This window comes from Hypanus sabinus, unplaced genomic scaffold, assembly GCF_030144855.1.
Source record: "Hypanus sabinus isolate sHypSab1 unplaced genomic scaffold, sHypSab1.hap1 scaffold_1157, whole genome shotgun sequence".
Lineage (NCBI taxonomy): Eukaryota > Metazoa > Chordata > Chondrichthyes > Myliobatiformes > Dasyatidae > Hypanus > Hypanus sabinus.
The window spans coordinates 49795-68430 of record NW_026779215.1 but is presented as its reverse complement, the minus strand read 5'-3'; the positions used below and the strand labels follow the sequence as shown (position 1 = coordinate 68430).

Below are 18636 nucleotides of genomic sequence, written 5' to 3'. Positions count from 1 at the left end.
GCTAGCAGCGCAAGTGGCACAAATGGTTAAGAGTAGTCTAGATAGATACATGAATGATAAGGGTATAGAACACTATGGCCCAGTGCAGGCCAATGGGAATAGGCAGTTTAAGTAGTCTGGCATGGAATAGATGGGCCAAATGGCCTGTTTCTGTGCTGTACTTTTCTATGACTATGACAAATCAGCCACTTATTGTGCAGGAACTTAGACGGAGACCAGACCAGCAGTACCGCAGTGAAGCCAGTTGACCCAATTTACAATCTGACAGTTTAATATTCATCCTGGATTAATGAGCTGAGGTGAATTTGACCGACGGTCCTGATAAGATGAAAAATTAAATTTAGACTGAATGTCTGTTCAACAGTCCAGGTATGCAGCCACTGCTCTTATGTCACACTGATAAATACAGCAGGTGTGAGAGGAAATGGTGACGCTGAACCTGCAGTTCCCAGTGCTCACCACCTTAACAGCTGAAACCAGATCTGCTGGAGACGTCAGAGATCAAAGTCTCCATTGCCATGTAGAACACCTAGAATGTGCAGGAGATTAATATCGATCACTATTACCTATGATACCAGCAGTTTGGTGACAATACACAAACTATACTTGCCTCATTTTCTTCTCTACTGAAATGTCCCTCCTTTGTCAACATCCAACCGAGTCTTTCAACCTTTTCTTCAATCGCTTGTTTGAGTCTGTCCCTGTAGAACTTTGTCAGCTGGTACAGTCGATACTCGCCCCCCTCTGCCAGGAGGTCGGAGATTGTAAACTCTGGCTCTGGGAATATAAAAGTGAATGTAATCACAAACTCAAATATCGCTTGTCTCCCCCGCTCTCACCCAACTCAACAAACCAGTCATCTCTTGAACCTCAGTGTTCACCTGCTTTCAGCTGGAAACACATCTTTTGCCCTAATCTTCAACACTGGCCTTATAACCCACCTATCAATGTGCTGGGCATGACGTTACCAGAAGGAACATATTCCTTAGAAACCTGTCTCTCCTACCGTCCCACCTACTCACTGATTTCAGTTTCAGATGGGCAATAAATGCTGGGAATGTCAATGATAGTCGCTTCCCAGAGATACTCTCTCCATCCTGGTGAATACAATTCCCATAACTCATATCCCCTTATCCGGATAGCTGCATTTCCTCCGATACACATCCTGGAAATCATCTCAGCAGGTAGTACATTTCCTGTAGTAGGGTAACGGGTGCCTCAGTATGCCACATACACCACTCCCACGCATTTCACCTTTCTGAACAACCCTCCAACAAGGAATAGCATTTACCCGCTTCCTGCCTCATTCTGCAAGCACATCACCCTGAGGTTTCACTCACCTGCTCCTTGGTGGGGCCTGGACAATTCCGTGATCAATGAGCTTCTGAGCTGACAGGCGATCACCTCTCTTGTGCTGGTTCCAGATTCCTGATCGGTGTCTCTGACATCACTGTCTCTGGGCTGAATTTGCTCCTCCTTCTCTGCGGCTGGACCGCTTTCCATTGGGACATTGCTCTCAGTCTGACCCCGCTTTAGTATCTTGCTTCCCATGTCCTGATCATCTTCCCTCGATGAGTTGCCTGAAATAAACCTCTTGAGTACTTTCCGTATCCGATTCAATTTCCCACCTGAAATAAATGATGAATTGCAGGTTTAGAGAATTTTCTACTTAAACAAGGATTAACATTGGGTGTCTGCAATGGAGCTGAGACTTCGGCTGACCAGATTTTGAGTGGGACTGTGCTGGTAAGTGTGAACCACAATTCTTGCCAGGTGAACATTATGATAAGCCGGTGTCTGGACACATCCACACCCAGAAAAGGAACTGGAAAGACACAGTAATACTGATATCAGAATACGCATTAGTTAATTCCCGGGTGATACTGGGAATTATCACTGGGATTATCTTCCACAAGTATAAATCTCCCTGGATCACAAACTGTCCAGTCACCTGTGTCACTCACAGACAAGCCACTGGATTACTCATTGTCCGATCCTCTAGATCACACGTTCTCCGTTTGCTTTGTCACACAGTCTTGTCCCCTGTGTCACAGAATGACCACTGCCTTGAGAGGAACAATGTCCAGTCCCCTGGGTTACAGACTGACCATAACCTTGAAGCCCGTGATGCCTGGTCCCAAGGACCCATCCGGTCTCCTGGATGGTGATTGTCATGGAACAGCTATACAAGTCATTGGCAAAGGGAGAGTCTTGAGTGAAGTTCTAGGAGCTAAACTTCAAGTCTCCCTCTTGCAGTTGCTAATCTATAGGATGGGTGTGATTCAGCTAGAGAGTGCAGAGGAGATTGACATTACTGGACGGGGCTGTTTGGTTTTTGTGTTATATGGTTCGGCTGGGACAGTTTGCCGCCGCTCATGGGAGCTAAAGGGTAACCTTATACACGTACATAAAATAATCAGGGTGCAGATAGGGTAGATGGTCGTAGTCTTTTCCTCAGGGTAGGTGAGTCTGAGACTCGAGGGCAGAAATTTAAAAGGGACTGAAGGGGCATTTTGCCACGTTGCGGGTGATGGGTTACATGCAGCCAGGGGAGGGTGCAAACACAAATAAAATTACAAAGTTGAGAATATGTGGAAGGAAAAAGGATAGAAGAAGTCTGCAAGGGAAATTTGGGAAAAGCTGCTGGGAAATTCGACAAGCTCAGAGACATTTAGAACAGCATGAATTAGTTGGGCTGAAGACCAGTTTCCACACTGTAATCTCCATTTTATTCCACCTAAAATCACAGATTTGAGCACGATCACAATATCTGCTGGAGACAAATACAGTTGGTCATTGGTTATACCGGGTCTCTGATCAGAGATACTGAGTATTTAAATTCAGGTAGCAGGTCATCTCAAGAGGGAAATATTGAGAACTCACGTTCACCATTTGGCCACAGACCAGGCATGGATTGGGGTATTAAAACAGAATTAGAATCAGGTTTATTATCACCAACATGTGACGTGAAATTTCTTAACTTAGCAGCAGTACAATGCAATACATAATCTAGCAGGGAACAAATAATAATGGATAAAATAAAATATAATAAACAAATAAGTAAACTAATTACGTATGTTGAATAGATTTTTAAAAACATGCAAAATCATAAAGAATGTATATTATAAATAAAGTAAGGTTGTGTCCAAATTTGGATGCCCATTTAGGAACTGGATGGCAGAGGGGAAGGAGCTGCTCCTGATTCGCGGAGTTGTGTACCTTCAGGCTTTTGTACCTGCTTTCTGATGGTAACATTCAGAAAAGGGCATGCCCTGGGTGCTGGAGGTCCTTAATAATGGACGCTGCCTTTCTGAGACCCAGTTTCCTAAAGATGTCTTGGGAAATTTGTAGGCGAGTACCCAAGATGGAGCTGACTAGATTTACAACCTTCTGCAGCTTCTTTCAGTCCTGTGCAGTAGCCCCTCCATACCTGACAGTGGTGCACCAAAGCAGACCACAAGTTTATCTAAAATGAAGTGTGTCCTGATCCTCAGCCACTTCCAAGGCTGGCAATGTTCTCGGCTCAGCTATGGAAAACAGAGTTTGGAAAATTCCCCTCATCTACTTTGCGCATTGAGGGGGGAGTTGATAGCTGTCCTGACAGAACCCGAAATGTATTATCACAGAATCTCTGAAAAACCGGAAATGCTCTTATCACCTGACTCTGAATTTTATAAATGAAAGTTGGAGATGTCTTTCACCTCTAAACAGGCCCTGATGTGTAACAAACCCTGAACCTGGGCTTTACCGTAATGAACAACACCACATTCCTCTTAGTGTTTCACCCTCAACCTGCTGATTCAGGGTCTCCGGCTCCTTTCACTCAGGTGAAGCTTTGCCTGGTGAGCGGAGTCATTCGACCATTACTGGTGTCAGGTCCCTGCGCTGGAACTGTTGGAATGATCGATTACACAAAGCCGCTTTACCAGTGGGGTCAATGACACTGCTTGATGAAACACTTCTCTGCCCTGTTAGTGCCTGTGTGAGTTTCTTCATCTGAACTATTGTGCATCAACAGGGCAGAAGTTTAATTATAAAGATCCCAGTGAACATACCTGTAGCCATTCTGATTCTGACTGACGGTTGTTGATTGTCGTCTTCTTGTTTACACTTTGGTCGCGGTGCAGGACAGCTCCACCTGCTGGTGATGCCCTGAATTGCACAAAACTAGCAGACAGTGAGTCAGAGAGGGTAGGATTACTTTACAAATGTGACAGTACCGCCGTCCTCTGAATCAGAGCAGCAGTTTGCTTAGGGATCAAACATTCCCTGTTAACATCAACTCCCACACCATGTCTGTATGTCTGTCCAGTGATATCTGTTACATCCTACTGATAGAGTCACAGAGCAAGAGAGCGCAGACACAGACATTTCAGCCCATTGAGACAATGCTGACCACAGTGCCCACACAGATGGTCATTATTTTCTAAGTTGGGCCCATTTCCCTCCAGGCCTCTTCATTCCATCTTCACATCCCAACTTCAAGAATTATACAATTGTGCCTGCCTCATCCACTTCCTCTGGCAGGTCCCTCCACATAATCACCATCCTCTGCATGAAACCATTGCTGCTCGTGTTGGTTTTGCAATCTACTTTGCCCATTTAGATCCCCTATAAGCTACGATAATCTTCATCATGAGTACCATCTACTAATTTTGTGTCCTTGCAACACCTAGGGCTTTCATTTATCCAACTTCCAAAGGACTCCTCATGTTCCTTTCAACCTCTAAGTCACTTTTTAAGCTCCTTCCAGGCTACCTTATAATTCACTAGAGCCTTGCTCGAATGTTGCTTCCTAAACCTAAACAATGCTTCCATTTCCCTTTTGCTAAAATGTTCTCATCTCTTGAGAACCACGGTTCATTTATATAAACATTCTTTCACTGTGTGTGGAACAAACCTACCCCGAACCACATTCAAGTGTTCCTGAAACAACCTTCACAGTTTCATTGTACATTTCCCTTTGAAAATGTTTTCCCAATTTACTCTCACAAGTTGCTCCGAACACCATTGTAACTATCCATCCACTAATTAAATACTGCCTCATATCATCTGCTAATATCCTTGTCCATGACCATGATAAAAGTTGGGGTGTTGTGGTCACTGTCTCAAAAAGGTCACCCATCATGATATCTGTCACCTGACCAGCATCATTGCCTCATACTAGATGCAGAATGGCAACTCCTCTAGTTAGCCCATCCACATACTATGTCAGGTATTCATCCTGGACACACAACACATTCTGCCCCATTGACACATTTTGGAACAAGGAGGTGGGGTCAACATCAGGAAAGTTGATGTCAACGATGACAACAACCTTGTTGCTTTTGCACCTTTCCCAAAACTGCCAAGTTATCTGCTCTCATTATCCCTGCCGCTTTGGGGGTGGCCTATAGAATACTAACGGAATGATAGCCCCCTTCCCATTTCTGACTTTCAGCTACATTGATGTCCACTGTTTATGTAGCTGTGATACCATCCCTAATTAGTAAAGACAATTCTCCCCTTTCACCACCACCCGCTCTCTCCCCCCCCCCCCACCCCCCGTGTATTATGAAACAACTAAAACCTGGAGCATCAAACACCAACCCTGCCCTTGTAACAGTCTAGTCTGTGTAATGGTGATAACATGTACCATCCATGTTCTAAGTTACTCGTATTCTTAATACTTATTGTATAGAATTAAACTCATTTTGAACTGACTATATGATGCCCTGTCCACATCTGATCCTTCCACAATCTCTGTGAACTTGGCATCTACCTTTATATCAACTCTTCTATCATCTGACCAAACACTCTCATTCCCATCCCACATTGACTGAGTTTAAACTGACCCTGGCAGCTCCAACAGTGCTGGCTGCAAGAACATTTGTTCAACTCAAGTACAGATCTATGCGTTTGGTACAGGGTCAAAGGTGAACATAACTTCATTGTAAAACCTAATTCTGCTTAATCACAGATTTGTAGGCTCTGACAATTTATTAGTAGGGAAGTATTTGATGACGACAGTGTATGGAAATGTAAATGATTGGTTGGCATTTGCTAGTTCGGACTGAATGAAATGTGGTGCTGGGACATTTGGCTTCAAGAGGGTTTGTTCTTAGCAGAGGCTTGCACGACGATATACTCGAGGGCAAGTGTATCATTGCAGCTTGCAATAGACAGAGGAATCAATGCAACGTTGCTGAAGTTCATGGTAATTCCACATTTCTGCAATCACTACAGTAGGAACCAACTGTGGCCTCTTATAAAGGGAGGAAATTCTCAATGCATTTTGAGATTATTGTGACCTAACACAGCCAAGCAAGAAAACAGCAGAACTGATAAGAGTTTGAAATGAGCAAACAATATGAGGGAATGTGTGTGGCTTCACAGATCTGGGATGCTGACAGCACATTAGCAAATCTGGAGTGATTGCAACCGGCACCTCTATATTTATTCAATCCTGCTCCAGCTATTTCCTCCCTTCCTTGGTGCAGAAATGTAATGTCCAAAGGACCAGTGTTTGAGTGAATGAGACTCACCAAACTTTCTCCTGACTGAATCACTGGAATCTCCGAGTCAGATGGGTCCTCTCCAGTTGATGCTCTCAATCCTCGGACTGGTTCACTTGTTGCTGCTCCCTCGTCTTCAGTTGTGGTTTGCTTCCAGTTGTGGATATTTCTTCCAATAAATTTCTCACCGCAGATCTAAATTTAACGTGAGAGATAATGAAGCACATTAACAATACAAAGGAGAATATTTCTGCTCAATGCTCCTAAATGCAAAACTCACTGAAATTTATACTTGAAGAAAAATATAACGATCTCAATGAGCAAATATGTAATTGTCCCTCACAAGTCACAAAACCTGATATGGGATAGGAAGGAGTCATCGTTCAGTCATGGTAAGACACAAGATGGAGGAACAGAATTAGATGATTTGGTCCAACTGGTCTGCTCCACCACTCAACCATGGCTGATTTTTATTCCAACACCATATTCCTGCCTTCCTCCTGTAACCCTGAAGCCACTTAGCAATCACAAATATATTAATCTCTGCCACAAATACACTCAATTGGCAGCCTCATCCACCATCTGTGGCAACAAATTCCACAGATTAGCCACCATTTGACCAAAGAAATTTTTGTCATCTCAGTTTTAAAGGGAAGCTTCTTTATTTTCTGAGTCTGTGCTCACCGATCGCAGAAACCCCATCTAATGGAAACATCCTCTCCAGATCCACTGTATCCAGGCTTTTCAGCATCTGGTAGGTTTACTTAACCATACATTTCCAACCCCGCCCTGCCACCATTGTCCCTCTGAACTCCATTGAGCACAAAGCCCAGAACCATTGACTTAACAGATAGGTGACAGTGAGGGGAAACTCCAAACTTGGTTTGACCAGTGAATCTCCTGGGTCCAATTCTACTGCTACAAACATTTAATGACCACATCTCCCTGTGAGGGATGGAATGAGAACTCAATTCTCTCCTTAAATTAGCAGTTATTTTTTCTAAAGGAATTCCAGAAACAAGCAACTGAGACCAGACCAGAAATACTCGCTCAACACCTCATCAGCCCAAGAAGCTTGATCCCCAGAGCCATTTTACCTGTGTCAAGATCTGTGGTATCCCAGGACCCAATCTCACAGGGCCACACAGCTGAATCTGCCACTTACTGACCCTAGAATCCTCGCACATCATCCCATATCAGGGATTCCCCCACAACCAATGCCCAGCTGCCTCAGATTTCTGATTCACTGTGGAAGAAGGAACATCTGCAGAAGTAGTGACCTGGGCCAAATCCCAAATCCCTAAGCCCAGAATCTCCATCCCAGTATAATAGCCCAAGCACCAATTTTCCCAGGACTCTTTGTTGCCAGTAACATGGTGCAGTGACTCTGCCATTCAGAGTTCAAAAACTAACACTCCTACCTCAAGCTGTGGCAGAATGGGAAGCTGATGATCCTCTGATCAAGATAGCGATCAGGTTGGAAAACCTGGCTGTGGGTCACTAGATACCAGAGATACATTTCACATCGTCTCCAGCAGCTAAACTGAACACATTTTATTATCTTATTGTTAAGTGGGATCTTGCCCAGCACAATTGCCCATCACATTTCCTGTAAACTAACAGGAATAAAATGCTTTTAATATAAAATTGAAATTAAAGTTCTGGAAACTCGGTACATCAGATTGGATGTGTGGAAAGAGAAGCTGTAGAAGAACTACAGTAGAACTACAGAAGAACTACTGTAGAAGCTGTATCAGAACTGGGACTGTCGAAGATGCTGCCCGATCTGCTGAATGGTTACAGCATTTTATCTTTTTACTTCAAATGATGCACTACTATTGACTGATTACAAGATGTTTGTGATGGTCTGAACAAATTTGCACAAATGAAATGCCCACATTCATTAGTTTTCTCTTCATTCAAACACAGGGTTAATACAGTCGACACAGTCAATGCTCTCAATATCCTCCCCACCCCACTATCTAGTTGTTACATCTACTCCTGAGGCCACTAACTCTTACTGAGTTATTCACCACTCCCTGCACATCTGGTGGGCTGTTACTCTGGCAATGGAAAAAGCAGCTCTCCAAAAATGACCGAAAAAGAAAATAACTTCAAATTTTAACTATATCTTTAAAATTCAACTTTAAATACTGCAAATTACCTCAACAGAAAAAGTAACATAATGGCCCTTTTCTAATGTTGAAACTAAAATTGCAATGACTGTCTTTACCCTTCCTCATGCTGCATTCAATAAGTCCTCTGGTAGTTCCAGGTAACAAACACCGATTTCAGAAATAACTCAGTGAGACAAAATACCTCGCAATGAAGACAATGGAGGAGAAATATGGTTCATATCTAATCATTGGTGGGATACAGGCTGGGCAGAGGTTGAACAAGATGCTTGATATATATCATTGAGGTGGTGGGATACAGGCTGGGCAGAGGTTGAACAAGATGCTTGATATATATCATTGTGGTGGTGGGATACAGACTGGACAGAGGTTGAACAACATGGTTGATATATATCATTGAGGTGATGGGATACAGGCTGGACAGAGATTGAATAAGATTGTTGATATATATCATTGAGGTGGTGGGATACAGGCTGGACAGAGATTGAATAAGATTGTTGATATATATCATTGTGGTGTTATGATACAGGCTGGACAGAGGTTGAACAAGATGGTTGATATATATCACTGAGGTGGTGGGATACAGGCTGGACAGAGATTGAATAAGATTGTTGATATATATCATTGTGGTGTTGGGATACAGACTGGACAGAGGTTGAACAACATGGTTGATATATATCATTGAGGTGATGGGATACAGGCTGGACAGAGATTGAATAAGATTGTTGATATATATCATTGAGGTGGTGGGATACAGGCTGGACAGAGATTGAATAAGATTGTTGATATATATCATTGAGGTGGTGGGATACAGGCTGGACAGAGTTTGAACAAGATGGTTGATATATATCATTGAGGTGGCGGGATACAGGCTGGACAGAGATTGAATAATATTGTTGATATATATCATTGTGGTGTTGGGATACAGACTGGACAGAGGTTGAACAAGATGGTTGATATATATCACTGAGGTGGTGGGATACAGGCTGGACAGAGATTGAATAAGATTGTTGATATATATCATTGTGGTGTTGGGATACAGGCTGAACAGAGGTTGAACAAGATGGTTGATATATATCATTGAGGTGATGGGATACAGGTTGGAGAGAGGTTGAACAAGATGGTTGATATATATCACTGAGGTGGTGGCATACATGCTGCACACGGGCTGATTGAGGTGGGAAGTAAGCAGATGGAACTAGGTGGGAGAAGGGATCAAGGGTGATCACTGATGGTTCACAAGCAATATATGGCTACCGAATTAATGAAACATACTGTGCTGCTCTGGGTAGTGGGTGGGGTCGTGGTTGACAACCCACCCCTGCATTCCTAATGACCAACACTGTTTGTTGTTCTTGTGTTAAAATGCATTGCGAGATTATGGTGGGAATTTCCAGTTCACTTATTGTTAAATTTTAACCTGGGTTATACAGTAATTTGCTCTTGTTGTTTGTTGGTCAGACTGACTGTAACCGGGGTGTGTGATGGTCACCGCCCCCATCAGTTGGAGACTGGTTGGGTTCACTCTCCGGGTCACGGTGCCCAGTCTGTTTTGTGTTGTTTGTTGGTCAGACTGACTGTAACCGGGGTGTGTGATGGTCACCGCCCCCATCAGTTGGAGACTGGTTGGGTTCACTCTCCGGGTCACGGTGCCCAGTCTGTTTTGTGTTGTTTGTTGGTCAGACTGACTGTAACCGGGGTGTGTGATGGTCACCTCCCCCATCAGTTGGAGACTGGTTGGGTTCACTCTCCGGGTCACGGTGCCCAGTCTGTTTTGTGTTGTTTGTGGGTCAGACTGACTGTAACCGGGGTGTGTGATGGTCACCGCCCCCATCAGTTGGAGACTGGTTGGGTTCACTCTCCGGGTCACGGTGCCCAGTCTGTTTTGTGTTGTTTGTTGGTCAGACTGACTGTAATCGGGGTGTGTGATGGTCACCGCCCCCATCAGTTGGAGACTGGTTGGGTTCACTCTCCGGGACACGGTGCCCAGTCTGTTTTGTGTTGTTTGTTGGTCAGACTGACTGTAACCGGGGTGTGTGATGGTCACCTCCCCCATCAGTTGGAGACTGGTTGGGTTCACTCTCCGGGTCACGGTGCCCAGTCTGTTTTGTGTTGTTTGTTGGTCAGACTGACTGTAACCGGGGTGTGTGATGGTCACCTCCCCCATCAGTTGGAGACTGGTTGGGTTCACTCTCCGGGTCACGGTGCCCAGTCTGCTTTGTGTTGTTTGTGGGTCAGACTGACTGTAATCGGGGTGTGTGATGGTCACCTCCCCCATCAGTTGGAGACTGGTTGGGTTCACTCTCCGGGTCACGGTGCCCAGACTGTTTTGTGTTGTTTGTGGGTCAGTCTGACTGTAATCGGGGTGTGTGATGGTCACCTCCCCCATCAGTTGGAGACTGGTTGGGTTCACTCTCCGGGTCACGGTGCCCAGTCTGTTTTGTGTTGTTTGTGGGTCAGACTGACTGTAACCGGGGTGTGTGATGGTCACCTCCCCCATCAGTTGGAGACTGGTTGGGTTCACTCTCCGGGACACGGTGCCCAGTCTGTTTTGTGTTGTTTGTGGGTCAGACTGACTGTAACCGGGGTGTGTGATGGTCACCTCCCCCATCAGTTGGAGACTGGTTGGGTTCACTCTCCGGGTCACGGTGCCCAGTATGTTTTGCGTTTATCATAATAAAACCATTATTGAGATTAAGCAGCGCCCTCATCTGTCATTATGGACCAAATGCTCGCCACAATACCACTGTATAAAAGATACCAAAATAACAATGCTAGAACAAACTGTATGAACTTTGTCATATACGCTTTGCCAATCACCAAATTTTATCAATGCACCATAAAAAGTTTTCCATCCGGATACTCCACGCCTTGGTATGGTGACTGCTTTGCCCATGGCCGCAAGGAACTGCAAAGTTACGGACACAGATCAGCTCATCACAGAAACCATTCTCCCCTACATGAACTCCTTCTGGACTTCCCACTCCCTCAGTAAAATCAAAGATCCCCACAACCCGGGACATTCTCCTTTCTCACCCACACCATTAGGGAGAAGACACAACAGTCATTAAGTATGTATCACCAGACCATGGGTGGTTCTCCCCAACAATGAACTGACATACAAGCATAATTAGGCCATTTGGCTTATCGAGTCTGTTCCGGCATTCAATCATGTCTGATCCTTTTTCCCTCTTCAGCCCCACTCCCCGGCCTTCTCACCACATCCAATTAACATATCAAACTCCATCTTAAATACCCCCAACCTGGCCTCCAAAGCTACCTCTGCTAATTCCACAAATTCACCCACACTGGCTAAAGAAATTTCTCTGAGTTCAGTGAAGCGTATCCCTCTGATCATCAACACTGTTCAGGGTTTTGCATTTAACAGTGTACTGTCTCATACATTCGACCTACCGAGCTGCCAAGATGATCATCACTAATCAAATCTCACTGAGATTTCTCAGGTCCTGTTGAATTTATTGACAAGTGCACAAGTACGGGAAGGTACAGGGACAGAGAAACACTGACTTGTGGCAGCCTCACAGGCAAGTATATTCAGTTAACACACGGAACACAAATTGTCCAATTCTTTAACACACGGAACACAAATTGTACAATTCTCTGTCAGTAACAATATAGAAACATGTTTAACTTCATCCTGCTAATCGGACCAGAACAACGGGCTGAGCGGCGGCTCATCTCAGACGGTTCGGTGAGAAGGTCTCACAACCCGGACCGACCCCGGCAGATTCTGTGAAGGAAGCGAGGCGAGGTCGCCAGTTTGGGAAAGTTCATCCCCTCCCCCTTCAGGTTTCACCGATCACCTTGTGTTTCTCTCTCCCTCCCCACCCCCACCTTTTATTCTCCAGTCCTGACGAAGGGTTTCGGCTGCTAATGTGACTGTATTCTTCTAGATTCTGACCGGCCTGCTGAGTTCCTCCAGCCTTTTGTACACATTGCTCGCATTTCCAGCAACTGCAGATTTTCTCTTGTTTGAGTTCGGGAAAGTTAACTCACTACCCAACGTCAGACCTCCCACTTGGGACCGGCTTCGATACTCACCGAAGGGAAATTGTCGGTGTTGCTCCGCAGAGAAGGAACCCCTCCCGATGCCGATCCCACTGCTGACCCACTTCCACAACGAACGGAAAATACCACTCTTCAAGGACTCAGCATGCGCAGTGTGAACATTGCGTCATCAGTGCGGAAGGCAGGGCTCAAAAACAAACCTGCAGATGCTGCAGCTCTGCGGCAAAATGGGGTCACGTGACAGGTGGAGAGTCTCCCATGTGACCCGGTGACTCTGCTCCTCGACCCTCACACACTGCCCGACCCACAGCCGCATCTACAACACTATATCATATTTACAACAGCTACATTTGTAATTTTCCCTCTGCATCTTCCATATCCCATCCCACTACACCTGTGTCACAGGGTTTTGGGTTCAGTTCCCATCCTGGTCTGACACAGAAGTCAGACACAAACAGAAACTGCCCAAGTCTCATTTAAATCATTTTATGTTTATAAGAACTAATTCGGTGAGCAGTGGTGTGACTCAGGAATCTATTCTGGGACCCTTACTCTTCCTGATTTTTATAAATGATCTGGATGAGGAAGTGGAGTGATGGGTTAGTGAGTTTGTTGATGACACAAAGGTTCGTGATGTTGTGAGTAGTGTGGAGGGCTGTCAGAGTTTACAGTGGGACAGTGATAGGATGCAAAACTGGGCTGAGAAGTGGCAGATGGAGTTCAACCCGGAGATGTGTGAAGTGGTTCATTTGGTAGGTCAAACATGATGGTAGAAAACAGTATTAATGGTAAGACTCTTGGCAGTATGGAGGATCAGAGGGATTTTGGGGTCCAAGTCCACAGGACGCTCAAAGCAGCTGTGCAGGTTGACCCTGTGGTTCTGAAGGCATACGGTGCATTGGCCTTCATCAATTGTGGAATTGAATTTAGGAGCTGAGAGGTAATATTGCAGCTATATACGACCCTGATCAGACCCCACTTGGAGTACTCTGCTCAGTTCTAGTCTCCTCACTGCAGGAAGGATGTGGAAACCCTAGAGAGGGTGCAGAGGAGATTTACAAGGATGATGCCTGGATTGCGGAGCATGCCTTATAAAAATAGGATGAGTGAACTCAGCCTTCTCTGCTTGGAGCGACGGAGGATGAGGTGACCTGATAGAGGTGTACAACATGTTGAGAGGCATTGATCGTGTGGACAGACAGAGACTTTCTCCCATGGCTGAAATGGCTAGCACAAGAGGGCATAGTTTTAATTGCTTGGAAGAGGAGATGTCAGGGGTAAGTTTTTTTACACAGAGAGTGGTGAGTGTGTGGAATGGGCTGCCAGCGGTGGCGGTGGAGGTGGATACAATAGGGTCTTTAAAGAGACTCCTGGAGAGGTACATGGAGCACAGAAGAACAGAGGGCTATGGTTAACCCAGAGTAATTTCTAAGGTAAGGAGATGCTCAGCCCATTATTGTGAGTCGAAGGGCCGTATTCTGCTGTAGTTTTTCGATGTTTCTAATTTCTATTCACATTCCTCTAGCCTCACTGGACAGGAACACTGAAACAGCAGGTGAGAAAAAGCCCCCCTCCCTGACCAAACCGTCAGCAAGATGGTGGCTGCTCTCCCATCTCAGCCACATGTTCCTGCCCAATCCTCATTTTCTCGATCCCCTCGCTCTCCACACATCTGCCGGCCTGTTTTATGTGAGGACGATCACTGAGACTTCACCTCCCTCTGTGGTGGGGATTTACAGACATTCAACACTCTCGGAGTGGAGGCATTTCCCCTCATCTCAGTCCCAGACAGTCCACCCCCTTTTTCAGAGACTGGGATCCCTGGTTCAGCCGGTAATGATGTTGTACATTTCAATGTGTTCACCTCTCAGTCCTCGATTCTCCAAATGGAAGAGGTATTGCATTTGATCTTTCCTCATATGATGACCCCACCACACCAGGGATCAGTCAGGTGAATCTGCATTGCACTCTCTACAACAAATACTCTGACCTCTTTTGTTAACCCTCTATGGAATTAATCTCCATCTTCTGCAGCCCCAACCACTCACCTCCCACCACTGTCACTCTCACCACCTTCCTACCTCCCCCCTCACACGGATCCACCTCTCACTCCCCAGCTCTTGCCCCATCCCCACCTCTCACCTCTTTTCACTGACTATTAGACTATTCTCTGTCACTCTTAGTCCAGAGGGAGGGTCTCGGCCCGAAATGTTGACGGTCCATTTCCCTCCACAGATGCTGCCCGACCCACTGAGTTCCTCCGGCAGTTTGTTCTTTGGTCTGTATAACCCGTGTTAGTATGGGGTGCGGGATTTTACACCATATTCCAGGTACAATCTCAACAAAGCCCAAATAACTGTTAAGGTCATTTTCATTCTTATACCCAGTAACTCTTGCAATAAATACAATGTACCTTGGGCCTCCCTCCCTACCCAATGCACCTCAGTCCATCTCCATTCGATCACGCTCAGGATTTCGGTTTGTCCTACAGAAGTGGGTGATCTCAAATTTCCCACATTGGCCTCCAGCTGACCTGTTGTTCCCACTCACTTATTTTGCCTCTGTAACCCCGAAACCTTTTGACAAGAGACACAGAACATAGAACAGTGCAGCACAGGAACATGCCATTTGGCCCACAATGTTGTGCTCAAACTATTTAATTAATCAAATTGCCAACTAGACTAATCCCTTCTGCCTACACAATTTTCCCTCACATTCATGTGTCTATCTAAACATCTCTGAAATGTCTCCAATATATCTGGGGCTACCATCACCGCAAGCAGCACATTCCAGCAACCCACCACTCTGTGTGAAAAAAACACTTCCCCCTACATCTCCTTTCAAACTATCCCTCTCACTTTAAATGCATGAATTTTGATATAGACATTTCTACCCCGGGTAAAAAGGGAGGATCTGGTCCAGCGGATCAGACAGCTCAGTTCGCGTGTCCTTTCAAGATTACATTAATATTAATATAATATTCATATTAATTACCATTTATTAACTATTCATATTGTTATAAATATTAATATTCATGTTTACCTATGCATATTTATTGATATTCACATTAATTACTGTCTAATCTTACTGTTAACATTGTGGTTATTACAAACTCCCGGAGTCTGGGACATCTGTCACCAGCATGGTCTGCGAGTGCAGATTGGGAAGGGGGAGGCGGCGTCAGTGACCTCTGCACCAGAAAAGGACACGGGTTTGTACAGCCTCCTGTGAGATACAAATGTCCATATAGTGGACTCAGATCTGGTGGCATATCTGGAGTTGACGAATCTTACTGTTAAATGGGATCTTGCCCAGCACAACTGGACATCAGGCCAACAGGAATAAAATACGTTTAATATGAAATTGAAAGTGCTGGAAACTCTGTACATTAGATTGGAAGTGTGGAAAGAGAAACACTAGAAGACCCAGTATCAAAACTGGGACTGTACAAGATGCTGCCCGATCTGCTGAACAGTTCCAGCATTTTCTCTTTATACTTTAAATGATGCACAACTATCGACTGATTACAAGATGTTCGTGACGGCCTGAACAAAGTTACACAAATGTAATGCCCACGTTCATCAGTTTTGTCTTCATTCCAACACAGGGTTAATACAATCGATACAGTCAATGCTCACAACATCCCCCACCCCACTATCAGTCTGTTACATCTGCTCCCGAGGCCGCTGTGCTCATTGCGGGACGGTGAGCAGAGAGCGAACAAAGGTCCACCATTCCGTGCAGGTCAAGTGGGCTGTTCCCGGCAACAGAGGAAGAGGCTCTCCAAACATGACCAAAACAGGAAATTACACACTCAACTTTAAATGCTGAGCCTCCTTCTGACAGAGATTAACACAGCGGTCATTTGGTAAATTGAAACTAAAACTGTAGTGACTGTCTTTACCGGACCTTGTGCTGCATTCAATTACATTTGCTAATCACGTGTAACAAACACCGATTTCAGAAATAACTCAGTGAGGCCGACAGTTCGGGGAAGTTACCGGGACTCACTGCCCAACATCAGACTCCCGACACGGGCCTCAATATCCACCGATGGGAAACAGATTTCTCCGCCGGCTCCCCGCCCGAGGGGGCAAGGACCCCCTCCCCCCACTCCCTCCCTCTCCCGATCCGCTTCAACAACGAACGGGATGAAAACAAACCACCGCCCACCCGGGGGCTGTGAGCGCGCAGGGTGATTATTGTGTCATCAGAGCGGAGCGTCTCCCCAGGGGGGAAATTCCAGCGACCGACCCAGCAGACTCCGTGGGGAACCACAAACTCGCCCCTCACATCTTCTTTAACCTACCCCCCCCCCCCCCCCACTTATCTTAGACATTTCAACCCTGAGAAAAAAGATATTGTCTAACTGCTGTATCGACGTCTCTGAAATTCATACAAACGTCCATCCAGTCTCACCCCAGCCTGCGCCGCTCTGGAGAAAACAACACAAGTTTGTCCAGCCTCTCGTTATAGCTCATGCCCTCTAATCCAGGCAGTGTCCTGGTAAACATCTTCTGCGCCCTGTACAAAGCCCCGACATCCTTCCGAGAAAGGGGGCGACCAGAACTGTATGAAACACTCCAGATGTGATCTAACTAGTTTTATAAAGCTGCAACACAACTTCACGACTCAATGCTTCAACTAATAAAGACAACCATGCCCTTTGCCTTCTTAACCACCCGATCAATCTGTGCAGTCTCTTTCAGGGAGCGATGAACTTGGAGTCTAAGATCCCTCTGATCATCGACACTGTTCAGGGTTTTGCATTTAACAGTGTACTGTCGCATACATTCGACCTACCGAGCTGCCAAGATGATCATCACTAATCAAATCTCACTGAGATTTCTCAGGTCCTGTTGAATTTATTGCCAAGTGCACAATTACGGGAAGGTACAGGTACAGAGAAACACTGACTTGTGGCAGCATCACAGGAAAGTACATTCAGATAACACACGGAACACAGATTATACAATTCTCTGTCGGTAACAAGATAGAAACATGTTTTACTTCATCCTGCTAATAGGACCAGAACAACGGGCTGAGCGGCGGCTCATCTCAGACGGTTCGGTGTGAAGGTCTCACAACCCAGACCGACCCCGGCAGATTCTGTGAAGGAAGCGAGGCGAGGCCGCCAGTTCGGGAAAGTTCATCCCCTCCCCCTTCAGGTTTCATCGATCATCTTGTGTTTTTCTCTCTCCATCCCCACCCCCACCTTTTATTCTCCAGTCCTGCCGAAGGGTTTCGGCCGCTAATGTTTACTGTACTCTTTTCCTGGATTCTGCCCGGCCTGCTGAGTTCCTCCAGCATTTTGTGCGCGTTGCTCGCATTTCCAGCATCTGCAGATTTTCTTTGTTTGCGTTCAGGAAAGTTAATCCACGACCCAACGTCAGACCTCCCCGCTCGGGACAGGCGTCAATACTCACCGAAGGGAAATTTTTGGTGTTGCCCCGCAGAGAATAATCTGTCTCCGGCTCCCAGTCCAAGGGGGCGAGGACCCCCTCCCGATCCCGATCCCTCTGTCGACCCGCTTCCACACAGAACGAAAAAACAACACTCCCGACCCCGGGACTGTGAGCATGCGCAATGTGCTTATTGCGTCAACAGGCGGTGGGCGGGGCCTCGGAATCAAACCCGCAGATGTTGCTGCCGATCTGAGGTAAACGGGATCACATGACGCTGGAGGGTCCCACGTGATCCGGTGACTGCTCCTCGCCCTTCATACACTGCCGTACCCATCGCCGCATCTCCCATATTATTTAATTATTTCCCTATTTACAACAGATACGTATTTAGTTTTTCCCTCCATCCCCAGGTCACAGAGTTAGAGTTTCGATTCCCATCCCATCCCGACACACAATTCAGACCCACACAGGAAATGTGCAGGTTTCATTTAAATCAGTGTATGATTATAAACACTCATTCCTCTTCACATTCCTCCGGGATCACCGGACAGGAACACTGAAACAGCAGGAGGT

The 18636-nt window shown here is 45.8% G+C and overlaps 1 protein-coding gene across 1 annotated transcript in view; it reads right to left on the bottom strand.

Moving 5' to 3' along the window:
- Window positions 1-18251, bottom strand: part of LOC132386431 (NACHT, LRR and PYD domains-containing protein 12-like) — a 28892-nt gene extending 10641 nt beyond the window's left edge. The window contains exons 1-5 of the mRNA XM_059958709.1: window positions 18085-18251; window positions 6525-6689; window positions 4056-4167; window positions 1341-1628; window positions 607-777 (exon numbers count right to left, since the gene is read on the bottom strand). Of these exons, the coding sequence (XP_059814692.1) occupies window positions 607-777; window positions 1341-1628; window positions 4056-4065 (469 nt within the window). The 5' untranslated portion in view covers window positions 4066-4167; window positions 6525-6689; window positions 18085-18251. The remainder of the gene's footprint in view (window positions 1-606; window positions 778-1340; window positions 1629-4055; window positions 4168-6524; window positions 6690-18084) is intronic.
- Between the last annotated feature and the right edge of the window lie 385 nt (window positions 18252-18636).